Consider the following 25,489-nt stretch of genomic DNA (forward strand, 5'->3'; position numbering starts at 1 on the left):
ACGCCCCGCCCACCCCTAGAAGCCCGCCTCCGAACGCCGCGTGAAACCTGCCTGCCGCACGTCATTGGTCGAGGCGACGAAGCCGTCGGCTCCCAGGCCCGCCTCGCCACCGCCTCTCACTTTTCCCAGGGCGGATGCGCCTGCGCTCAGCTGCCTGGGCGGGCTGGGAGGCGCGGGTTGAAAAGTCTCGTTCCAAGTTTGGAGAGAGAGAGAAGAGCGCCTCAGACCTCGGTACCCGTAAGCGGGGAGGAGGTGAGAGAGAAGGACGCAGCGTCTGGGGAGCACCCAGGCTGTAAGACGGAGCTCAGGCTTCGAGAGCTAGAAGTGTGTGACGTGCCTGGGAAAGGCAGGAGCGCCTGCGGTTGGGCTGCTCTTGGCTAGCAAGGGGAGTCCGAGGAGGCGGCGAGGGGCGAACACCCGACGCAAGATGGCGAGTAAAGAGAGTAAGAGGCCCTGCGGGGCGGCGCGCGGCGGGGGGCGGCGGGCGTGCGAGGCCGCGGCACGCGCCGGCGAAAGGCGCGAATTGGCGTGAGGAGCAGGGGGCGGGGCCGGGCGCGAGGCTCGGCGCGCGGCTCGAGGGGCCTACGCGGGACGGGGCCGCAGCGCGGAGGGCTCCGAGCACTTCCGGAGCCGGGCGTGGGGCCGCGGGTTGGGCCCCCTTCCCGCCACCCTCCCCTCCCGCCACCCCCCTCCAGCGGCGGCGCTCCCTAGGCCCCCGGGCGGAGGCGGCCTCTGCCGCCGGAAAGCGGGCACGGCGCCTCCTAACACGCGCGCGCGTCGACCGCCTCGGGGTCGCGGCCCTTGTCCGGGGGATTCTGGAACCCGCTGGCTTATGGCTGCCGACGCGGGCTTCGTGGGATCAGAGGCCTCTCCTGGTGGGGGATGGAGGGAGCGGGCTGATGGGTTTCTGCTACACGTGGATTCGTCTCGCCGGGTGGGTCGGGGAGGTCCTCTACATACGGGTCGTCATCTTGGAACAGGTGCGAACAGCTGTAACCTGCAAAGCAATTGCGTTGTCTGTGTAATTACCCAATTTTGTATACGCAGGCGGTATTGATTTTAAAGTGCAAAAAAATAAGCTCCCTGGTGTTAATATTCTCTCCACGTTCTGGAAGAGCAGTTGGTTGTTCGTGTCCAAATTAGAGGTAAAGGGAAAGAGGAGATTAGGTGTGGTCGTCTTGAGGTGACCTCCAGTGGAGATTGTGACTCCGATTCCTCTCAGCCACTTAATCGTGTGGGCTTTCTCCAAATTTCAGTGTTTGAAGATACTGTGGAGGAGCGTGTCATCAATGAAGAATATAAAATCTGGAAGAAGAATACACCGTTTCTGTATGACCTGGTTATGACCCATGCTCTTCAGTGGCCGAGCCTTACCGTTCAGTGGCTTCCTGAAGTGACTAAGTAAGGGTTTCTGGCAACTTTTATTTCGCATAAATTTAACTATTGACTTGAATTTCCTAGGGGTTTTTTTTTGGCGTTTTATACATAGAACATACGCAAGTCATCAATTTAGACCTTGCGTGATGTGGCAGGTGATTTTTATTTTCAGGACTTAAGCGATTTATGGGGTGGTTTCTGACGTATAAATGTGGCGTTAAAAGGGGACAAAGAATCTGTTGTGAGATTAAGGATATATGTAGGATGCACTGGATATATTTGACATTTCTTGGACTTAAATATAGATCAGCATTTCTTTGGGCCCCAGACTAATGGATTTCTTAATAACTTTATGGGAAAATAGCATGTGTACAGAAAAGTGCACAAATCATAAGCGTGTGGCTTGATGAATTTTTACAAAGTGAATACACCCTTGTAACCAGCCCCCAAGATGAATACGTCTTAATTGGCAAAGGTGAAGAGAATTTAGCAGCAGTTCACCAACGAAAAGGTGGTGGTGTTGGCTTATAGTATGGGATACACTTTGAGGTTGCTGTTGGTTTTTATAAGAGTGTTCTTTGCACCTCTTTGTAAAATTTCTATGGTAATAATTGCTGACATTTATTGAGCACTTAGAACAGGGCCTGGCGCATCTGAAGAGCTTTATGTCCTATTATTTGGTTTAATACAACAGTACAATAATTACTTTTTATCATTCTTTTTTTTAAATCATGTGGAAACTGGGGCTGAGATATGACATAACATGCCCCAGGTCACACAGTTGGTAAGTGGTGGAGCAGGCTTTCAAACCCAAACCAGGTGGCCCCAGAGTTGAGGCAACCTCTGCACTAGGTTATCTTTCTCATACAGTTGCACTTTTCCTAGTAGGAACTTGGCCTTGTACTTTATTTTTTTTTAATATAAATTTATTTATTTATTTATTTTTGGCTGCGTTGGGTCTTCATTGCTGCGCGCGGGCTTTTCTCTATTTGTGGCAAGCGGGGGCTACTCTTTGTTGCAGTGCGCGTGCCTTTGTACTTTAAAAGTGTATTAATTTTTGAGTATTGTGAGCATATAACTTAATGAGGATTAATCAAACTCTAGAGAGGGGATTTTGCAAGAACTTTTAAAAATAAGAGTAAATTACCTTCATATAAAACTCTTCATATGATGGCCAGATTTTCCATATGTGAACATTGACTTCCATACAGTTAGGGACTTCCACTGGGCTTCCCAAAAATCTCAATGTATATGTGCAGATGTGGGAAGAAGGGCCAAGAACTAAATAGTGGAGGTTTCTAATCCTTGACATTTATAACTTTGACCGTCAAATGCTTAAGGGTATTGAGGTTCTGGTTTAGAGCATCATGTGCATTTGACTCTTTGTGTCTTCCTGTTAAGCAGATGATTTACATTGGCTTGGATCTTTTTGACCTACTCTAACTGTAGAAAAGAGCCGAGGCTTTAAAGTTAGAGACGTGAGTTTGAATTCTGCCCCTTGCTTCTTAGCTTTGTGAATTAGGGCAAGTTGGTCAGTCTCTATCCTGGAGTAGTCTGGTCCGTAAATGGAGGTGCTCATGGTTCTGACAGCCTACACTTGAGCAAGTAAATAAGATCGTGCATGTTTAAGTGCTGGCACAGAGTGAGTACACAGTAAATGGTGACTGATGGTAATTCTCCCACCCTTTCCTATTCAGAAATCATTTGTTAGGGTGGAATATCTCTCTTTTTCCATTTGTATTTCAATGAATGCTGTTTACTGAAGTCTTTTTATTTTTATTTATTTATTTTAACATCTTCATTGGAGTATAATTGCTTTACAATGGTGTGTTAGTTTCTGCTGTATAACAAAGTGAATCAGCTGTACATATACATATATCCCCATATCTCCTCCCTCTTGCGTCTCCCTCCTCCCACCCTCCCTATCCCACCCTTCTAGGTGGTCACAAAGCACCTAGCTGATCTCCCTGTGCTATGTGGTTGCTTCTCACTAGCTATCGGTTTTACGTTTGGTAGTGTATATATGTCCATGCCACTCTCACTTTGTCCCAGCTTACCCTTCCCCCTCCCCGTGTCCTTAAGTCCATTGTCTAGTAGGTCTGCGTCTTTATTCCCGTCTTACCCCTAGACTTTTTTTTTCTTTAGATTCCATATGTATGTGTTAGCATACAGTATTTGTTTTTCTCTTTCTGACTTACTTCACTCGGTATGACAGACTCTAGGTCCATCCACCTCACTACAAATAATTCAATTTCATTTCTTTTTATGGCTGAGTAATATACTGAAGTCTTTTTAAAATGTTACCGATAACATGTTTTGCGTAAAGATTTTAAAATTATAGATCTGTGTATATCAGCCTTATAGATCTGTGTATATCAGCCCAGATATTACTTTTTTTTTAATTTATTTTTTTTTAATTTTTTAATTTTTATTTTTGGCTGCTTTGGGTCTTTGTTGCTGTGCGCAGGCTTTCTCTAGTTGCGGTGAGCAGGGGCTACTCTTCTTTGCAGTGTGTGGGCTTCTCATTGCAGTGGCTTCTCTTATTGTGGAGCACGGGCTCTAGGCACATGGGCTTCAGTAGTTGCAGCACACAGGCTCAGTAGTTGTAGCTTACAGGCTCTAGGGCGCAGGCTTAGTAGTTGTGGTGCACGGGCTTAGTTGCTCCATGGCATGTGGGATCTTCCCAGATCAGGGCTCGAACCCATGTCCCCTGCATTGGCAGGCGGATTCTTAACCACTGTGCCACCAGGGAAGCCCCCCAGATATTACTTTTATATTAACACTTAGGAACTTAACAGAAAATACTTTAACTAAATTATATATTCCATGGTGTTCTTTGCATGCAAAGAAGTGGGATCTGGTTGTGGTACGTGCAGTGGCTCTGGGAATGCAAGAAAATGCCAGCCAGCTTGCATTCTTGGGTGTTGAGGACGGCTGTCTGGTGCTTTGCAGGGTTCTGTTTAGGGTATGAAGGGACTGTGATTGTGTTTCGTCACTATGTAGGACAGTAAAAATGTTGGCTACTCTTATAGCCTGGCTCTTTGAGAGATAGGCTCTACTCAACCTCATCAGGCTGGCCTTCTGCCTACATACAGCATGCTTCCGAATGATTACTTGCACTTTCTGAGCTGTTGTCCTTAAATTCACTTAGGTGATCATCCATATAATTGATTTGGCTCTTTAAACTTTTTATTTAGGTATTTCTAAGAAATTATTCTCCAAAACTGCTAGATCATTATTTCATATCTCTTAATTGGATAATTTCTTAAACATGTTAAGACTTACTCTCTACCTAAAAACCTGTGTATACATTCAAACTCAGATGATACAAAACTGCATAAGTCCCCCTTCCACATCCTCTATTCTCCCAGTTCCCTTACCCAGAGTGGAGGCAGTCCTTGTTTGGTGATTTCTTATCCATCCTGCCGGCATGAAGAAGTACATGCTGTGTCCCTCCATCTTTTTTTCTGGTAGCAAGTTGTTGACTTGACTTTGCATCTTAGTTCCCTGACCATGCCCCCTGCAGTGGAAGCATGGAGTCCTAACCACTGGACTACCAGGGAATTCCCAATTCACTTGACTTTTTAATTAGAAGTTTATGTTGGAGACTTTTTTCCTATCAGCATGCTTATATATATGTTCTTTTGTTTTAAAGGCTCCATAAAATTCCGTTTATGGATATACTATAATTTATGTCACCAGTTCCTTATTGATGGATATTTGTTTTCAGTCTTTTGCTGCTTTAGGCAATGCTACTGAGAATAACCTTGTGATAATCTGTGGTTGTTGGGTGAATGTCTTAGCAGTAGAGTTAAAGTGGTCAAAGGATTCTGGCACTGAAAATGCACAAGGTCTTTTATAATGAGTGCTTCTGCAGCCTTAGGTGCATCCAGTATTGGAGGAAAATAGATATTGATTGGCTCAGGAAAATAGGCTTGTATTTTAATGATGGAGATGAAAGAATTTGTAGTAAAAAGAAAAATCCTTATGTGATGATCGGGTCAGGGGAAACCAGAATAATTGAATTTTAGAGTCAAAAGGAGTTTTTCAGACCCTCTAGTCCATCTGTGGTCCTGCTCCTTAGAAAGGTCATATGATGGATTGACGTGTTTAACCTGTAACTTTACCTGCTGGTCTTAGTTTTTTCTGCTTAATGCCATTAAAAAGAAGTCACTTTCTTCCTTTTATGTCAGTCCTAACATTGCTCTGTGCTGCCTCCTTTCTCTCAAGTATTCCTATTTCTTTTCAAACGGTTCTCATGAGATATGTTTAGGTTCCCTTTCATTTTAAGCCACTATTCCTTGTAAAGGTTTCATTTTGTCCAAATCCTCCTAAAGTACATTGCTAGAGCCTAATTTTCTAAGTGTAGTTTTTCCAGTTAAAAATGAGTTAATGCTCATGTGTTTTGCCTTCTTCCCTATATAAGTTCATCTCAGATGAAATTAATTATCTTTTTTGATAGCCACGTCGTATTCTTGGTCACTGAATGCACGTCGACTCAGACCCATGTCTTTTTTCAAATAAACTGCTGTTGCTTAGCCATGGCTGCCTTATTCTTTTCTTGGAGTTTTTGTGTATTTATTGCTGTTTTTTACCCTAAGCCAAATATTGGTAAAATTTCATCTTGTATTTTTTAGTTATTAATAGATTTTTAAAAATAAATTTATTCACTTTTATCTGTGTTGGGTCCTTGTTGCTGCACGTGGGCTTTCTCTAGTTGTGGTGAACGGGGGCTGCTCTTTGTTGCGGTGCACGGGCTTCTCTTTGCTGTGGCTTCTCGTTGCGGAGCACCGGCTCCAGGCGCGCGGGCTTCAGTAGTTGTGGCTTTCGGGCTCTAGAGCACAGAGTCAGTAGTTGTGGTGCCCGGGCTTAGATGCTCCGTGGCATGTGGGATCTTCCCGGGCCAGGGCTCGAACCTGTGTCCTCTGCATTGGCAGTCAGATTCTTAACCACTGTGCCACCAGGGAAGCCCAGTTATTAATAAATTACATGCCTAGAAGTAACCCACAAACCTTTTTTTCTAAACCACTGAATCCTTTGTGCAACTGGAATTTAGAAACAGATAGTCTAGGCTGTCTGATGCTGGGGCCCAGAGCCTTACTTCTCAGCCTTCCTTACTGAGATGGGACCATGGAACACAGGTGAAAATTGCTCTTCTAGATAGTACAAATGGGAAAGCATTGTTAATAGATCCAGATGCAGAATCATTGCTTAAGCATTGTTAATAGATGCAGATGCAAAATCATTTCTTGGACCAGGGTGCCAAGAGGTATCAGTGATTTCTTCAGCCACAAAGTGAGTTTCCACAGAATAGGTAACAAAGACCCACCTCCCTTCTCCCGTAAAAATGAGAATGCCTATTTTATAAGCTTTAAGCACCGTAAATATAAACAAGGGGTTTTCACGTAGTGCCATTTTCACTCATAACCTGTTGTTTAGGTGAAGAAACTGAGGCCCACAGGGAAGTTGTGATTTAAGGAATTGCGTATAACTAATTTTAGTTTGAGCCAGGATTTAAACCCAGTTTTTCTGACTCAGCACTTTTTTTTTCCGTTGTACTTTGTTGCTTCTTACTCGGAAACCAGAAACAACTAGTGTATTTAAAATTGAAGATTTTTTTTTAGGCAATAAGTCATGATTTATGAACATGGGGATGGGTGATGGACTGGATTTGTTAGCAACTGATTTCTTAAAGGATTAGTATGACTTTCTTTCTTTCCTAAACAGACCAGAAGGAAAGGATTATGCCCTTCATTGGCTAGTGCTGGGGACTCACACATCTGATGAGCAGAATCATCTTGTGGTTGCTCGAGTCCATATTCCGAATGATGATGCACAGTTTGATGCTTCCCACTGTGACAGTGAGAAGGGTGGTAGGTATACCATATATTCCAGCATTGGTGTCAAGGAATAGGCCTCTAATTATATGCTATTAAAACGTTGTACTAATATCTTTTGGCCCAGCAGTTTAACTTCTAGGACTTTATCCTACAGAACTACTCACCCACATGTGCACAAGGATTTTACAGTAGCAGTATTTGCAAGATTGAAAAATTAGGCTCAACCTAGCAACCCAGATGTTAGTTCATAGGAAGTTGGTCAAACACATTATGGTATGTTTGAAATACTGTGCAGCAGTTACTAAGAATGACCTAACTTTGAATTTTACACACAGACAGGGAGATAAATCTGTATGCACTGGTATGGAAAGGTTTCTAAAATAGAGTAACTGGTATGTGTGATTATAGTAACTGTTTTGGTAACAGTAAGAATATGTGTTGGTGTAGGCATAGGAAAAAGTCAGGAGGCATTTACACCAAACAGTTAATAGTGGGTTTTTTATGGAAGCTGTTGACTCCCATCCCCCAATCCAATCATACATCCCCCTGTTTTGGTATTCCCACAACCACCCAAGTTTGGTGATTTTGCTAGGAGGACTCACAAGACTCAGCAGATTATGCTCATGGCTAAAGTTTGTTACAATGAAAAATACAAAAGCAGCAGGACAAAGATAAGCATCAGGGAGTCTCAGGGAGTCTACAGAGGTCCAGCACAAGTCTCATCCAGGGCCACACAGGATGTGCTTTCCCTCTGGCAGCAAACGACAGGGACAAGTGTGGACTATCTCTGCTCAGGGACACCCATTCGAGGGTCAGGGTCTCAATCTTTCATGGCGGTTGGTTTTGTAGGCACATCATATTGGCAGCCAGCCATGACAGCTGAACTCGGGACCCCCGTAATGAAATCAGGTGCGTATCATCAGTCTTGATATTTGTGCAAAGCAACCCTGACAGACTGGTATAGCATGGTCCCTTGCTTCAGATGTACCCCACAAAATCAACCCATCAGTGACATCGAGAACATTCTGAGGTCATGGTCCCAGGAGTTGGTCAAGGGTCAGTCATGGGCCCAGTGTCCGTCAGAACTGTGAGGGCTAAGCAACCAGACCTGCTGGGTTAGTGCTTTCCCCACAGCCCCAAATGGTTGAATAGAGCTTTCTTATTGAAAATAAAATTCTACTTTTTAGCTAAAGTCTTGCCACCCCTACTCCATTCCTCCTTGCTTGCTTCTCCAGAATTCATCACGGTCCTGAAATTAGTGTGCCGTTTTCAACTATTTGTATTTTTTATTATTCATACAGTAATAAACATACATAATGTTGTTTTGCAGTTTGCTTTTTTCATTCAGTTTTGTCTGTGTATACTATGTAAATGCCTAGGTCATTCTTTTAACAACCGTATAGTATTCCATTATGCTTAAACCTTAATTTATTCTTCTATCAAGGGGCAGTTGGATTGTATCTGTGTGGGTGTTTTGCTGTTAAGAGCAATGCTTCAGTGAACATCCTTGTTCCATCTCCTCGTACACGTGGGAGAACTTATGTAGTGGAGTGGAATTGCTGAGTTGTGTGGTATATTCATTGTCAACCTAAAATAATATAAACCTTTTCCAAAATGATTTACTCAGTTTACCACTTCCACAATTCATAGTCCATTACCCTACAACCTTATGCATTATTTCTGTAAATATTGTTGTAATCAGAAAAATTTTAATGGTTGTTAGTCCTAAACTATGTACTTAATTGGACTTTCAGCTTAAGAATTAGTCTCTGTGCATGGATACATGGAGATATTGTTATTAGTAACTTGTCCAGTGAATTACATTCTAACAAGTGACTACAGTAATTCACAGTTAACGCCTTTTAAAATTTTCAGTTATGGTATTTTTAATGGATACTATTGTCATTAAGATAGTGATTTTTCAAGCTTTTCCTTTTGAGTTTGAGAAAACAAAGCCCTGTGTACACAGTAAATCTTACCTGGAAGCCCAGCTTTTATTAAAGGAGAGCTGTTCAGTTTGTTTTCACTAAAGGAATTTGGAAACTTGAGTATCTTTGTAGCAGAAGGGTGAGAAAGAATCCTTGGGGTCCACGGTGGTGGGAGATTGAAAATATAAAAGCGGCAGCTTTGGAGCAGGGTCTCTGGTGGTGGCAGGTGATAGGATCAGGAGGGGTGTCTTGGAAAGGCTGAGGCATTTTCTTCCATTGACTCGATGGGAAGGGGAAGTGCTAAGAGGGAAATGGGTGATTGCGTATGGTTGTGTGAGAGTTGTTGTGTGAAATGGGCTATGACTTTGAGCCTCAGAAATAGTAAGCAGTGTTTGCCATAGAGAAGAATGGCTAAATTCTTCCCCCCATCCCCCCACCCCAGGCCCCGTGGCTTGCGGGATCTTAGTTCCCCAACCAAGGATCAAACCCGGGCCCCGAAGTGAAAGCACTGAGTCCTAACAACTGGACCGCCAGGGAATTCCCAAGAATGGCTAAATTCTGATAGTAAGGCATGGGAGCTAGTGTTGCTTGAGCATTCCCACATAGCAGGGCCTGGCTGAAACTGAGAAAAGGCTTACTGCTTTCGGTGTGTTTTCGCCAGGCCCCAGCCAGTCTGTTTTAGTTGTTACCTGCCTGGTTTCATTAGGCATTTGAGTTAGTGTTACTTGACCTGAGACACAGGGTGAGCTGAAAAGGAATGTGCAAAGGAGAAGAGATATAGGTCAGGAAGAAGTAACAGTTATAATGTGAAGCCTCCGAATTTTTTCAAGTCAGCAACTAATTCAGATTTGTATCTACGAGCACAAAAGAGAACATGTTCTTGTTTGCTCTTATCTGCTTAGATGTTCTCTACTTGTATTCTTTCTGCTATCACCTTGCTTCTGCTCCGAAGTTACACTTTTTATGTGGCTTTCTTACTTTTCCAAGGCCTTTTTTTTCTCCCAAGGCCTTTTTAGTAACTATTTAACATTGTAGTCATATTCCTACACCAGATAGGGAGGTTAGCCCACTCATTTTAGCTTTGGCACTCCACTAGCAGTTGAACCGACATGTTCAACTGGATTGAATGTGTTCAGGGATTCTGGTGGAACTGACGTACGTGTGTGTGTGTGTGTGTGTGTGTGTGTGTGTGTGTGTGTGTCTGTCTGTCTGTCTGTCTGCCTGTCTGTCTTGGGATTGAGTGGGTGTTAGTTGGATTTCCGATATGAGGATGTTTTTGACTTTAGACTCAAGGAGTGTTCATACTCCTGAGGATGAACCTGTCTTAATGAAACCTAAAATACAATTCTAATTTCAGCACTTCCAAATGAGTTGTATTTGAACTAAAAGGCTGAGGTGTGTTAATTGTGTGGTTGTTTGAATTTTCGTGAATAATTACATCATCTTCACAACTGAAAGAAGCTTATTTTTAAATGTTTTAAGTCCAAGGTGGAACTGAACTGCATAAAATAGGTATCAACATTTTCCAATTCACATGGGCTTCGAGAATAAATTAATTCCAAGTGACAAGCGAGCCTATATTTTTGTGTTCTTGCGTGCCCTCTCTCCCTCTCTCTTGGCAATTTGTGTTGTATTCTGTCAGATTAAAATCTCAGGTTGATTAAACTGAGTGACTTGTGAATTTTAATCGTAAGTGTATGTGTTTATTTCTTTCTTCTCACATTAGAATTTGGTGGCTTTGGTTCTGTAACAGGAAAAATTGAATGTGAAATTAAAATTAACCACGAAGGAGAAGTAAACCGTGCTCGTTACATGCCGCAGAATCCTCACATCATTGCTACAAAAACGCCGTCTTCTGACGTGCTGGTTTTTGACTATACAAAGCACCCTGCTAAACCAGGTATGTAGTAATAAAGTCAGACCATTGCTTGACCCTTCTTCTTGATTCAAAATGATAATAGCTTTGACGTCATTCAAACTAGTATACTCTAATTTTTAAAGGTTTAGAAATTGTTTCAGGGGTCCCAAAACCATGCCAAGTTCAGTGATTTAACAGAAGAACCTCACAGCAGGTTATTATATTCCTGGCTAAAGTTTATTAGAGCAGAGGATATAGAGCAGAAAAACGGGAATAAAAACTGGCTAAGGTTTATTACAGCAAAGGTTACAGAGCAAAGGCAGGAGGAGAAAGATACACATCAGGCAGAGTCCAGAGAGGTCAGGCATAGTCTTGTGAATCCTTCTCCTCTGGGGCCACATACCACAGGGGCATAAATATCTCTGCCCAGGGAAGCCCATTTGAGTCTCAGTGTCTGGGGATTTTATGGAGGTCTGGTCACACAGATACATTCTGCTCTGTGACCAGCCATGGTAAGGGAAACTCAGGACCCCAGCAGTGAAGCCAGATGCATCATGAATCTTGCTCAACAATCCTACAGGTCTCGACAAGCTGCCACAGCATGCCCCACTGCTCTGGGCATACACAGCTTCATCAGACGGCGACATGAAGAATTTTGTGAGAGTCACATTCCCAGGGGCTGGCTAGGTCAGTCATGGTTGCAGGCTACCTTGGAGACATGCAAGGACTGAACAGCCAGACCTGCTGTGTTAACTGTTTCCTCACAAAAATGTTCTTAAAACTGGACTTGGAGCTGGGGTGGGTTGTCACCATGTAAATTTGTGGGCTGGTATAGTTTTCAGTATTTTGTGTTAGAGCTTAGTACTAGGTTTTGCAAAGGAACAAGTCATTTTATGGTCACGAAACCTGGTTTGCATTGAGTATTTGAAATGAAGCACAGAGAACAGCTTTTCAGGGTGGTCGTGGGTGAAACCAAGTCCTTGCTTGTGTGTGGTGCTTTTCCAGGCATTATGATAAATGTTACGGCTCACTCAGGAGTGGGAATTTGCTCTTACCAGTTCTGATAAACAGATAATCACTTAGTAGTTAATGTATTTCTTTTTCTTTTTTTTTCTTTTCTTTTCTTTCCTCCTTTTTTTTTTTTGTTTTTTTTTTTTTTTAGACCCAAGTGGAGAATGTAATCCTGATCTTAGGTTAAGAGGCCACCAAAAGGAAGGCTATGGTCTTTCTTGGAATTCTAATTTGAGTGGACATCTCTTAAGTGCATCTGACGACCATGTGAGAAACCTATTCTTCCTAATCTACTCATGCACTGAGAGTTAAAGACTGTGTCACGGACAGCTCTGCACTGATGGAGACTAATAGATGAAAGGTTTTCTAAGATAATACTGATTGTTGTGATAACATTTCCACAGGATTTAGAGAAATGGTTATCACACTGCCCTTTTGGAGCCTTAGAATTCCACAAAGCTCTTTTGAAGCAGCCTTAGAGTGGAAGGAAAGTGGGCAAAAGGTGTCCCATTATTTAACAGTGGACCTCTGTAATGGAGACTCTTTAAAGTGTTTGTGAGGCCTGATTAATATAAATTACATTTTAGTTTAGTTGTTTTTTGGTTTTTTTGGGTTTTTTTAATACTGTTTTTTAAGTGTACAATCTGTAGGTTTTAGTATATTTACAAAGTTGTGAAACCATCACTAGTATCTAATTCTAAAACATTTTCATCAAATGTCACAAAAAGTAACTCCATACCCATTGAACAGTCACTCCTTCCTTCCCTGAGCTCCTGGCAACCACTAGTTTACTTTCAATCAATAGATTTATCTTTTCTTGATATTACATATAAATGGAATCATATAGTATGCGGCTCTTTCTGTCTGGCTGCTTTTATTTAGCATTAATGTTTTCAAGGTTCATCCATGTGAAAGCAGTGTCGGTACTTCATCCCTTTTTATGGCTGAACAATACTCCATTATATAGATATACCACAATTTATTCATTTATCAGTTGGTAGACATTTGGGTTGTTTCCCCTTGGGGCTACTTTTGAGTATTGCTACTCTGAACATTTTTGTACAGGTTTTTGTGTAGGTATGTTTTCATTTCTCTTGGGTAGTCACCTAGGAGTTGAATTACTGAGTCATGTGGTAACTTTATGTTTAGCTGTTTGAAGAACTGCCAAACTTTTCCAAAGCAGCTGCACCACTTCACATTCCTACCAACAATGTATGAGGCTACCAGTTTCTCCATGTCCTCACCAACACTTGTTATGGTCTGTCTTTATTATAGCCATTCTAGTGGGTGTGAAGTGGTATTTCATTGTGGTTTTGACTTATATGTACTAATGGTGTTGAGCATCTTTTCATGTGCTTACTGGCCATTTCTGTACCATCTTTGGAAAAATTTGTATTGAAATCCTTTGTCCATTTTCATTTTGTATTTCCTTGAGAGTGCTTTATATATTCTAGATTCAAGTCCTTTATCAGATATATGATTTTTTTAAAATTTCTCCCATTCTTTGGGTTGTCTCTTCACTTCCCCCCCCGCCCCGGTATGCGGGCCTCTTACTGTTGTGGCCTCTCCCGTTGCGGAGCACAGGCTCCGGACACGCAGGCTCAGCGGCCGTGGCTCACGGGCCCAGCCGCTCCGCGGCACATGGGATCTTCCCGGACCGGGGCACGAACCCGTGTCCCCTGCATCGGCAGGCGGACTCTCAACCACTGCGCCACCACGGAAGCCCTCTTTTCACTTTTTTGATGATTTCCTCTGAAGCCCAGAAGTTTTAAATTTTGAGTTCAGTTTATATATTTTATGTCACTTTTGCTTTTGATACCATATCTAAGAAACCATTACATAATCCAACATCACAAAAATTTACACCTATGTTTTTTCTAAGAATTTTACAGTTTTACCTCTTATATTTAGGTCTTTGATCCATTTTGATATGGTGTGAGGTGTAGAGGTCCAACTTCATCCTCTGTGTGTGGCTATCTAGCTTTCCCAGCCAATCTTTCCCTGTTGAGTTGCCTTGGCATCTTTTAATATAAAGTGTTTTAATTAATGAAAAGTACCACACAAATGCAAAGTGATCTTGTTAATTTATTATAGATCAACGTTTGTAGCATTCTTGCCACTAACAGCCCCATATTTTCTTTCATGGTTCCCATGCTGTAAGCCTGAAGTGTCTGGTATGACTCCAAGTACAAGCCGAGAGTAGACTTCTGGAGCTTTTGAAAGCTCATGTAACTTGGCCACAGTTAGCGTTTTATGTCAGCTTTGTGAGAGGAGGTTACTTGCCTTCTTCCTTAGTATATCCCCATACCTAGAACAGGGCCTGTCACATCACAGACCTTCTTTATTTGTCTGTTAATTGCAGTTTCTGTTCAGCGTTTTGAAATATTGAAAGTAGGCAATTGGCCCAATCAAGATTGTTTAGTTACAAACAACCAAAACCAACTCTGGCTGATGGTTTTGTTTTGTTTTGTTTTCTATAATTTTTCTCTACATTTTTGTAAATTTTAAATTTTTACTATTTTTATTTTTTGTTTTTAAGGATATTCTTCAGGGGCATTTTCTGAGTGCTTTTAAAAAATATCTCTTTTAATTTGTTTTTAAAAAATAAATGTATACCCCCTTCACCTATTTCTCCCACCCTCCACCCCTGGCAACCACCAATCTGTTCTTTGTGTCTATGAGCTTGTTTTTTGTTGTTGTTTTTAAGTTTCCGTATATAAGAGAGATCATGTGGTATTTGTCTTTCTCTAACTTACTTCGCTTAGCATACTGCCCTCAAAGTTCATTTTGTCACAGATGACAAGATTTCCTCTTTTTATGGCTGAGTAGTATTCCATTGTGTATATACAGCACATCTTTATCCGTTCATGCATTGATGGATACTTAGGTTGTTTCCTTGTCTTGGCTATTGTAAATAATGCCACAGTGAACATGGGGGTGCAGATATCTTTACGAGTTAGTGTTTTCGTTTTCTTTGCATAAATACCCAAGTGGGATTGCTGGATCATGTGGTAGTGCCATTTTTACTTTTTTGAGAACTTCCATAACTATTTTCCTTGGTGGCTGCAAAGATGGTGCTGGCTGATTTAAACAGAAAAGTAATTGATTGGAAGGGCCTTGGGTAGGGTAGCTCACAGAAGTGCTGTGGCGGCTAGAAAATGGTCTGGAAAAGAGGGGAGGCCGGGTCGTTGACCCAAATTAGGCCAGTGAGGATGTCATTCTTGCCACCCTTGGAAAGTGGATGTAACACCCCCGCCCCCCAATCATCAGAACAGATTCTCCTTTTGTTGCTGTTCACAATTCAAAGACCTGGTCAGATGATTGAGCCCATGTCATGTTCTTGCAACCATGCTCCAAGGGAGGCCGGGAAGCAAGGGTCTACCTCAGTTCTCTGGAAGGAAGCTTTCCTTTGTTTCCCTCAAAGTGAACATCCTCCCAACAGGGAGGATGGGTTATACTCAGGAACTTAACTGCTAGTACTTTTTGAAGACACCAGGCTGGGACTTGCTAGTCATAATTAATAGCTGACGTTTCCCAAGGGCTCCACATATGCCAGGGATCTTGCTAATGTTCCCAGGATCCTTCTGAGGTGAGGAACAGGTGATGGCAAGAGTTCCACACGTTCCATCTCTTCCGTGCATGTACATTGTGCAAGTACCAACAGAGACTGAGGGCCATGTGTATTATGTAACAGAAACCCTTTCAGGTAAAAAAAGTGATTTATAAAGAGATGAAGCTGATACTAGTGTCAGTGGAATTAGGTCGAATATAGCTTAATGGAATTACCTCTTGTTTTAAACCATTGAGATGAGAATCATTGCGCTATAGCTTGCAGTATTTTTTCATAGAAACTTAAGACTTTTCTCAACTATTTTTATGATGAGATGTTAAGAAGAGACTCAACTCCCAGAGCCTGCTGATCTGTGATCTTTGAGGTGTGGGCAGGCCCTGTGGCGTCTTCCAGTAGCCTCATAGGGGTTCCTAGGTCATTCACCTTTTGCACTTCCCGATGTGTGTAGTGGTTTCTGCCATGAAGTGAGACTTGGCCAAAGGCTTTTGCTTTTTAAGAGGCATATTTTAGTTTTAATTCCCAGTCTCCCAACCCAGCGTTAAGTTTTAAGATGTGCATTTCTGTTCAGTAGATACCGAACACCAGGCTGTCAGTGTTGTGTTGTGTAATCTGGGTGAATTTTAGATACTTGACTGAATGTATGTAGGTGGAAACTCTATCTTGAATTTCTTGCCTGCCACCATGCTGTCTTCCTGTCCCCATTACACTGTATCTTCCTTGCCCTCTGCATCTCAGATTGTGGAAGCTGTACCAATACACTCTTCTGTTTATGAAGCTTTACTTTTGTTTATATTTCCTCCTCGTGTTTATTTGTAACTTTTATATAGTTAAGTAGTTTTGTTTTTAATAAAGGTGTTTTAAATAAGGTGTTAGCATTTAAATTCAGTATCTTATAACTTGTTTTGTTCCTTCTTCAGACTGTCTGTCTGTGGGATATTAATGCAGGACCAAAGGAAGGCAAAATTGTGGATGCTAAAGCGATTTTTACTGGCCACTCGGCTGTTGTAGAGGATGTGGCCTGGCACCTGCTGCATGAATCATTGTTTGGATCTGTTGCTGATGATCAGAAACTTATGATGTAAGGTGGAAAATTCAGTGGGGTCTCATTATATGGGTGTCCTGAATGGCCATCAGTGATTGTGGTGGCCTGTGGTTTGATTTCTTTTTTTTGTAATTATGTCTTGGCCTTCAAAAAAAAGAAAAAAAATAGCTTTAGTGAGGTATAATTGACATAATAAACTGCAAGTAGGTATGGCCTTTTTACATAAAAGTTACTGTGCTGTATGGTTGAACACAACTTTTTATTTAGAAAAAGAAAGGAAAACAGGTATGTACACACAAAGAAACATGCTTAGGGCAGTGGTATGTATCAAAATTGGGATCAGGGTGGTTTGCATTGAAGTTGAGGGAGAGAGTGATTGCATCAAGGCATGGCCACGGGGCTGCATTCAACTGCCTGGAATGCTTTTTATCTCATAAGCTAATATCTGAGGCAAACAAAGCAAAACACGGAAATTTGACAAGGCTAGGTTGTAGGTATCAAATTGTTATTTTCTTTATGTAGTATTTTGTGCACGCTTGAAATAGCTGGTAATCCAGACAGGAACGTAAGGAACAAGAAAGCAGAAATAGCCCTAGTTTGTTTTGCGCAGGTTTAGCACATATCAGTTAGTGGTTGGAAGTCCAACTCTGCGTGGTTGGTGTCCCTGAAGGGGCGAGTTAGCGAGAGAACAGTGGCGTGGGGTGGTGCTGGTGTGGGCGCCGAGCGTTGGGGAGAGAGGCTGGGTCGGGTTGAGCAGCCTGCTCGTGTGCTATGTGCCTTGCTTGTACCTTTGTGTTTTAGATGGGACACCAGGTCCAACACCACCTCCAAGCCGAGCCACCTGGTTGATGCGCACACCGCTGAGGTCAATTGCCTGTCGTTCAATCCCTACAGCGAGTTCATTCTCGCAACTGGCTCTGCGGATAAGGTTTCTTAAGTTTTTGCATACTTGGTGTTTACAAACCCAGTGGTCTTGTTACTGCAATATTTTAAAATTCTTATGTAAAGTGCATAAATGAATTCCTTTTCATTTATTTTTCTTCAGACTGTAGCTTTATGGGATCTGCGTAATTTAAAATTGAAACTCCATACCTTCGAATCTCATAAAGATGAAATTTTCCAGGTATGTGACAGTTTTCTGATATCTGTCAGATTTTAGTAACGTTTTGGTAGAGGGAAATCAAAAAATTTTTTTCTTTTATATCATGGTCAGTGGGCATTGTTTTTTTGTTGTTGTTTTGTTTTTTTTGGCCAAACCTCGTGACTTGCAGGATCTTAGTTCCCCGACCAGGGATTGAACCCACGCCCTCGGCAGTGAAAGCGCAGAGTCCGAACCACTGGACTGCCAGGGGAATCCCTGTTTTTTATTTTTGAAAGCTCCTCTTCTCCTATGTAAGTTAACTAGTGAGAAATAACTTGGATCTTTTTAGAAACTCTTAGTTCAGAAGTAGAAGGAAAAAACCTTGCAAAATAGGATCAGTTTAAAAAGTGAAGGGAGTTCCCTGGTGGTCTAGTGGTTAGGATTCGGCACTGTCACTACTATGGCCTGGGTTCAGTCCCTGGTCGGGGAACTGAGATCAGCGGTGTGGCACAGCAATCAATCAATAAAATAAGTAAATAAAATTTTAAAAAGTGAAATCCAGAGATTCTTCCCTTAAGGTATATCAGCATGGTGGGTCCTCTAGTGAAAAATATCTTGTATGTGGTTTAAAACAGATTTGCATAGGCTAAAATATACTTCATTGAAAATGTTAAAAGCTTCTGGGATGGTTTTGGGGCTGAATAAGTTTATTTGGACCCCTAGCTGAGTTCCCTTGTGTTGGGGAGTATGACCTTCCTGGGGGAAAGCTGAGGAGATGGTCCAACAAAATTGAGTTATTTGCAGTGAGGTGGATGGACCTAGAGTCTGTCATACATAGTGAAGTAAGTCAGAAAGAGAAAAACAAATACCGTATGCTAACACATATATATGGAATCTAAGAAAGAAAAAAGGTCATGAAGAACCTAGGGGTAAGACGGGAATAAAGACAGACCTACTAGAGCATGGACTTGAGGATACGGGGAGGGGGAAGGGTAAGCTGGGACGAAGTGAGAGTGGCATGGACATAAATACACTACCAAACGTAAAACAGATAGCTAGTGGGAAGCAGCCGCATAGCACAGGGAGATCGGCTCTCAGTGCTTTGTGACCACCTGGGAGGGTGGGAGGGAGGGAGACACAAGAGGGAAGAGAGATGGGGATATATGTATATGTATAACTGATTCACTTTGTTATAAAGCAGAAACTAACACACCATTGTAAAGCAATTATACTCCAATAAAGGTGTTTAAAAAAAAAAAAGAGTACCTGAAGGGACAGAACAAAGAGGGTGAGGGCTTGTAGGCCAAGGAGAGGGTATAGAACACGAAATGGGAAAATGTCAAGGATTAGAACAATATCCACAAACTTAGGAACGGATGATTCTTTACATTTTCAAATATGTATTGCTAGGTCCACTGGTCTCCACATAACGAAACTATTCTGGCTTCAAGTGGTACTGATCGCCGCCTGAACGTGTGGGATTTAAGGTAACTCGGTATCTGGTGACAAGAAATTGCATAAATATGCTAATCTGGCAGATTATGTAGTAATTCATAAACTAGAAGAGCAATTTGCTAACCCCAGTTTAATAAGTCTAATATTAATTTTAAGTACCTTCCTGAAGAGTCTGTTCCATAAAATAGAAGTGAATCAGCAAATGGACTGTAAAGTAAATTTATGCATATGTGAGTTTTGTTTTTCTATTGATAATTAGGACTGAAGTCAGGGGGCGGGGGTGCATGTGTGTTTCAACATCAAAATGATGGCATTGAAAACACTTCTGCTGTAGAAGGGGGTAAAGACATTAGCTGTTCATGTCTCCTTGGGTCACACTTACACCTGCAGGACTAGTCTTTCTCAGGTTTTTTACCATTTGCTCTTCTGTGCTTTCATTGGTTCTCTTCGCAGGTATGAGCTCCCGCTGTGGGTTGTGTAGCTGCTGGGGTAAACTTGGGAACAGGATAAGCACAGCCCGTGCTGTCAGAGATCTTAAGTTCTTCTGGGCGCTCATTGTGTAAAGAGTTGCTCCCAATTCTTAAAGTTCCTTGACTGCAGAGTTGCTGTTGCAAGAATTTCAGACTCCTTTGCTTTTTTTGAGCCTTTAGAGCCATTAATAATGTTCCGTTACATACATCTCTGTAAGATGTCCTTATCTCAAATTTAAATCATTAAATTCCTGAAAATAACTTCTTTCCTACCTGTATTGCTTTGAAGTGGACTAAGTTTTTAGTCAAGGCTGCCTTACTTACAGAGACAGTAGACCCACTTTTCAGTGTATGGAATAGAGACACTGCAGAATAAAATGCTTGTGTTGTAAAACTGCTAAACATCTAACGTTCTGTGTTCTTATGGAACAAACTCTGGCTGTGATAGATGCTTGAAAATGTAGAGAATCTTTAAAACAGACACTTGAGTGATTTTTTTTTTTAACTTGAAAACAATTTTAGTAGTAAAATTAGAAACCTTAAACAAAAACTACAGTGTTGTATGAACTGGTGCAGCAAGGTTTGAAAGTCTGATGTCCTGGCAACTGGATTGTCTTTAGGGGTGCCGTAAATAAATTTGCAGGCATTGTATAATTTCTTCTTAAAGTTTATTCATGTCTTGCTTGCTGTTAAAAGCATACATTAGATAAAATTATGGATTAAAATGGTCGATGTTAGCGATTGTTCTCCTGACAGTGGGAGGAGAAACATAATTGTCTAGCAGTCCCATGTGTTTGGCTTGTTCGATTAGCTTTATTGGAAAGAAAAAGTCTAGCACATGGAAAGTTGTGTATTTTGGCTGTATTTTTTTTTTTTTTTAAGCAGCTATTACTAGCAAAGTCCACCTGTGTACCTAGGTATCAGGGCTGATGATTGGTGTGTAACGAGTGATTTCACTGTTGGAACTGCTGGCAGCAAATTCTACAAATTGACGTTTTTAAGATAAGAAAAAATTAAAACTTAACCTTTCCTTGGCTTATATATTCCATAGTTAAAGTTGTTTTGTTGTCATATCTTTAGACACATCTACAGTACTGATGTGTAATTGTATTTCACTCCTGGGATGAAAAAGGCTTTAAGAGTGAAGTGTAGGGACTGGGCATCAGTTCTTCTGTAGATATTTTATATTCTTTTCACCTTTTAATCCTAATGCAGGAAACACCTCAGTTAAAATAGTGAATGAATTTTAAGTTAATATTTATTAACAATAATTACTATTCTTCAGCTTCAGTTATGAACGGCTCTTATTACCATTTCCAGGAAGTAAGCACCACACCCTCCCACCAAATAATTAATACAAAAACTCTAACCGATAACACTAGAGAAGTAAGTTGCTTTTAGAGTGTGTGTTTTAGGATGGGATTTGTGGGCTGATGCTGGCTTTGCAAACATAGATGCTAGAAGAATTTCAGTAATGAAGGCATTGTGTTCTTTCTCAATAGCAAAATTGGAGAAGAACAATCAGCAGAAGATGCAGAAGACGGGCCTCCAGAACTCCTGGTATATATTGGCTTTTCTTAATGCAAGATGAAATGTCATATGCAGACTGGACTATTTGTCATTGTTTCATGTATCTGGAAAATGAGTCAAGAACTTCAAATTCTAGCTCTTGAAGATGATTTCAAATTGGAGGCCTTGGAGGTTATTGTGATAGAGTTTTGACATTTATTGAAAATAGTAAATAGAGCCCAGTAGGTTTTACCAATGTTTCACTAAGAATAATTTAGGCTCCTGGAAAAATAGTGTATAATAATTTCTCACTGATTCTCTCAATTATGATGTTTCTGAGGGTTTGGGGGTGAGGGGCATTGATATTCAATTAGCAATACTTAACACTTTCTAACAGTATGGAAAAACTTAATGACCTGATTAAGTTCCCTGCTCAGAAAAATGAATGCTTCCTCGATCTTGTTGATGCCAACAGTGCCCACCATCTTCCTCCCATTCCTAATTAAATTATCTTGGCATCTCCTTGGCCCTTTGAAGGTTTGCATGGTGGTATCTGTCCTCATCCTTCCTGACTCTGAGTCCTTCATTGTACACTTCAGGTCACTTTTCTATGATTCATTGCCAGACTTGGTAATGGTTCTTTGTCCTCACTCTGAATTCAACATTTATCTCCACCAGTCATTTGGCAGATAACCACTCGTTCCTCTGTAACGTATATTTAGCTCTTAGGCCAGTACTAATTTTTGGAATGCTTGGGCTTTGCCCACCACTTTTAAAAGGTAAAGAAGGCCATTGAGGATGAGCCCTGCACACAGAAGTTGTTCACTAGGTGCTACATAGTATGGCCATCCGAGACCCCCTTACTCCTTGCCCTGTGTGTTACCGTGCCTGACGTACTAGCACGTTCAGTGTTAATACTTCTGCTGCTTATAGTATTTCTCAATAAAGTGCTACCATAGACAGATGACAGCATCTAAATGCTGTATTCTGTATTGGGTGTCTTAATTTGAGAAGTCTGTTTTGTGATGCAGGGCCTCGTAAATTTTTTAAGTCTTTTTTTAGCTAAGGTGTTGCTACCAACCATTTTTACTTTTTTCTTTTTTTTTTACTTTGTTAACGCTTACTGAGATATAATTTACAGATCATACAGTTCACTGAAGTATACACTTCAGTGATTTTTACTATGTTCATAGAGTTGGACAACTGTCACCACAAGTCAATTTCAGAATATTTTTTTTACCTCAAAAAGAAATTGTACCCTTAACCATCACTTCCCAGTCTTCTTTTGTGAGCCCCCGGCTACCACTAATCTACTTTCTATCTCTCTAGATTTGCCTGTTCTGGATGTTTCATATGACAGGAATCATGCAGTATGTGGTCTTTTGTGACTGGTCCTTGCACTTAGTGTATAATGTTTTTAAGGTTTCCTGCTAGTTTTTGATATTGCAGGGAGAGGACAATGTATTTGTACAATGTCTCTGTAACAGTTTCATGGGCCTTGACAAAATCCACTAGTATTTTGCTTCTTTTTTCATGAGAGTCTGAAATCAAGGGACATTTAAGTGTAGTAAACTGGATACTAACAAGAATTTAAATATAACAATGTCTTGATTTAATGACTCCTGTATATATTCCAAGCCTGTGGTCTGAAAGGATTTTCACTTATGTCCCCTTTATGACTATATTTAAAAGCTGTTTTTCCCATTTTATACTAGGTAAAATAGTTACATTGCATATAACCTAATTGGTGGAGATAGATCTCACTGTCAAACTAAAGTCAAATCTGACTTTCTGTCAGGAAGGGTGACTTACCAGTTCATAACAAAAGTATTCATATTCTCCATGTGAAAATTGTTTCTTTTTTTTAATTTTAATTTTTTTTTTGGCTACACTGGGTCTTGGTTGCTGTGCGCAGGCTTTTTCTCTAGTTGCAGTGAGCAGGGGCTACTCTTTGTTGTGGTGTGCGGGCTTCTCGTTGCAGAGCATGGGCTCTAGACCACAGGCTCAGTAGTTGTGGTGCACGGGTTTAGTTGCTCCGCGGCACATGGGATCTTCCCAGACCAGGGCTCGAACCTGTGTCCCCTGCATTGGCAAGCGGATTCGTAACCACTGTGCCACCAGGGAAGTCCTCTTTTTTTTTTGGCCGCGCTGCGTGGCACGTGGGATCTTAGTTCCCTGACTAGGGCTCGAACCTGCGCCCCCTGCAGTGGAAGCACGGAGTCTTAACCACTGGACCACCAAGGAAGTCCCAAGAACTGTTTCTTCTGAATCTTAATTCTAAGATAAATAAAGCCCAGTGCAGGAAGTAAGACTGCCCGCTTCAGCATTTCTTAGCAAATACCTCGGTTTAGGTCTTATGGGGGACCTTCTGGAGTCCCAAGAATTCTTTTTTTCCCCCAGCCTTGGGGCAGTGTGCCTTGGAGAGATTGAAGGATGGCTGAGAAGTATGCTTTTCCATTAGTAAGGGGGAGAAGGGGATCTTTCAGGGGGCCACAGAAGAACCAGGAGACTCCAGGTTGGCCAGTTTTAGGAGAGTATGTATAACATAAGACATCCTGGAAATGTATGACCTTGAATATTTGTATCTATATATTTGCTAATGAGGCAGAATTTTAGTGTTAATTGTATTAGCTATGGAAATGGCACTGTGGTCGTGAAGGAAAATGTCCTTTGTTTTTGGTGATGCAGGCTGAAGTATTTAGGGGTTAGGTGTGCTGTCTGCAACTTTGTGGTGGCTCAGCAGGTGGTGTGTTAACGAAATAGTATTTGGGGAACCTAGGTGATGGTTATCCAGGCGTTCGTTGTACTATCCTATCACCTTTTTTGGAGGGTTTGGAAGTTGCCAAAATCAAGAGTGGTGGAGGGCTGGCTTACTAAGCCTGTACCACCCTCACTCCAAACTGCGGTTCAGCGACCCGTTACAAGACTGATGCTCTAAAAACTAACTTCTAACATGAGATATGAAACCAAGGCTTTTTTTCTTCTTATTAACAGTTTATTCATGGAGGACACACCGCCAAGATATCAGATTTTAGTTGGAACCCCAATGAGCCTTGGGTCATTTGCTCGGTGTCCGAGGATAACATCATGCAGATATGGCAAATGGTGAGCCTAAAGTATTTATTTTTCCTCAATGACTATCTTGGAGAGATTTTACTAATGATGTAATGTAATAGACATATATCAAACATTTAGGTACATATTATATCAAATATTTATAGAAAGTCTGAAAAGACCTTTTTCCATTTTAACAGCAGTCTTTAAGTTCAATATGCACCTGTTGGGATGGGAGAAATCTGTGCACGTTGATGTAGACATAGCACCTGCTCCGATTTTCATGATCGTTACGCCCTTTATCAGCTGGGCAGCACCTGCTCCGATTTTCATGATCGTTACGCCCTTTATCAGCTGGGCTCTTGGCATCACTGCTCCATGTCCAGTGTCTGATATGTCGTAGGCATGAAGGATACGGGAGGAAACATCAGTGCGTTCACACTGAGATACTGAGTTCTGTGGTGATGTGCACTAAGCACTTCAGGACTATCACTCCGTCGAAGTGTCTGAAATGCTTTTGGAAAACACCTTTTATGGATAACTGAAATAAGTAGTAGTGCATGGGCAGCTAGGTGTGTGTGTGGAGTTACATGCTGGCAAATAATTTTTGAGAACACTGGCGTGCCTTTTCCTCATGAAATTTATTGGTCTTTGGGGGTAAAACAAAAAGGAAACTAAGTTTTACTCCAAAATGTGTCCACATTTAATTTCCAGCACTAAATCACGCTGGCCAGTGACAGCTAAAATCTGGATAGAACTAGTGAATGCTATTTTTAGATAGTCTTGTAAAATCTTTGGGGAGTTTTACCTCTGATTTTATTTGGTTGTCTCCAGGCTGAAAATATTTACAATGATGAAGAGTCAGATGTCACAACATCGGAACTGGAGGGGCAAGGATCTTAAACCCAAAGTATGAGAAACGTTTCTATTGAATGTAATGCTACACAAATGCTTGATTTATCAAGCGCCAAAATGGCATTGTATAGTAGAAAGTCTAAGTGGGGTGGCATATGGCGTTCTTTACCTTCTGATCCTAGCACTTTTCAAGTGAGCTATTGCGTACTGTATCATATTGTAGCTTTTAGGGAAGAAAGGAATGTTGCTTAAGAAAGATCATCAGCCATTGTTTTAAAATACAGTAGCAGGGTACTGCCTTTGATTCAACTATTTTAAGTCCTTGTTTTCTCAAACTAAGTGCTTGCTCTTCCTAAATATGCAAGAATAATTAACTTTTACACTTTTTCCCTCCAATACTTCTTGATTGGCTTTGCAGAAATAAAGTTTTAAAATAAA

The 25,489-nt window shown here is 41.4% G+C and overlaps 1 protein-coding gene across 7 annotated transcripts; it reads left to right on the forward strand.

Moving 5' to 3' along the window:
• The first annotated feature begins 72 nt into the window (after window positions 1-72).
• On the forward strand, window positions 73-25,489 carry RBBP7 (RB binding protein 7, chromatin remodeling factor). 7 transcript variants are annotated; one of them, XM_027095773.1, is made up of 13 exons: window positions 157-443; window positions 1,257-1,401; window positions 7,105-7,250; window positions 8,067-8,126; window positions 10,872-11,045; window positions 12,166-12,281; window positions 16,503-16,663; window positions 17,429-17,555; window positions 17,673-17,750; window positions 19,119-19,195; window positions 21,136-21,193; window positions 24,137-24,247; window positions 25,031-25,489. In XM_027095773.1, the coding sequence occupies exons 1-13, from the start codon at window positions 428-430 to the stop codon at window positions 25,097-25,099; spliced, it is 1,338 nt and encodes a 445-aa protein (XP_026951574.1). In that variant the 5' UTR covers window positions 157-427; the 3' UTR covers window positions 25,100-25,489. The 7 variants fall into 7 exon arrangements, with proteins under 7 accessions (XP_026951575.1, XP_026951576.1, XP_026951574.1 ...); XM_027095769.1 differs by lacking the exon at window positions 157-443 and adding an exon at window positions 818-980; XM_027095770.1 differs by lacking the exon at window positions 157-443 and adding an exon at window positions 818-980 and having other exon boundaries at window positions 10,899-11,045.

This window comes from Aethalodelphis obliquidens, unplaced genomic scaffold, assembly GCF_003676395.1.
Source record: "Aethalodelphis obliquidens isolate GAN/ISIS:26980383/991018 unplaced genomic scaffold, ASM367639v1 scaffold94, whole genome shotgun sequence".
NCBI classification, from domain to species: domain Eukaryota; kingdom Metazoa; phylum Chordata; class Mammalia; order Artiodactyla; family Delphinidae; genus Aethalodelphis; species Aethalodelphis obliquidens.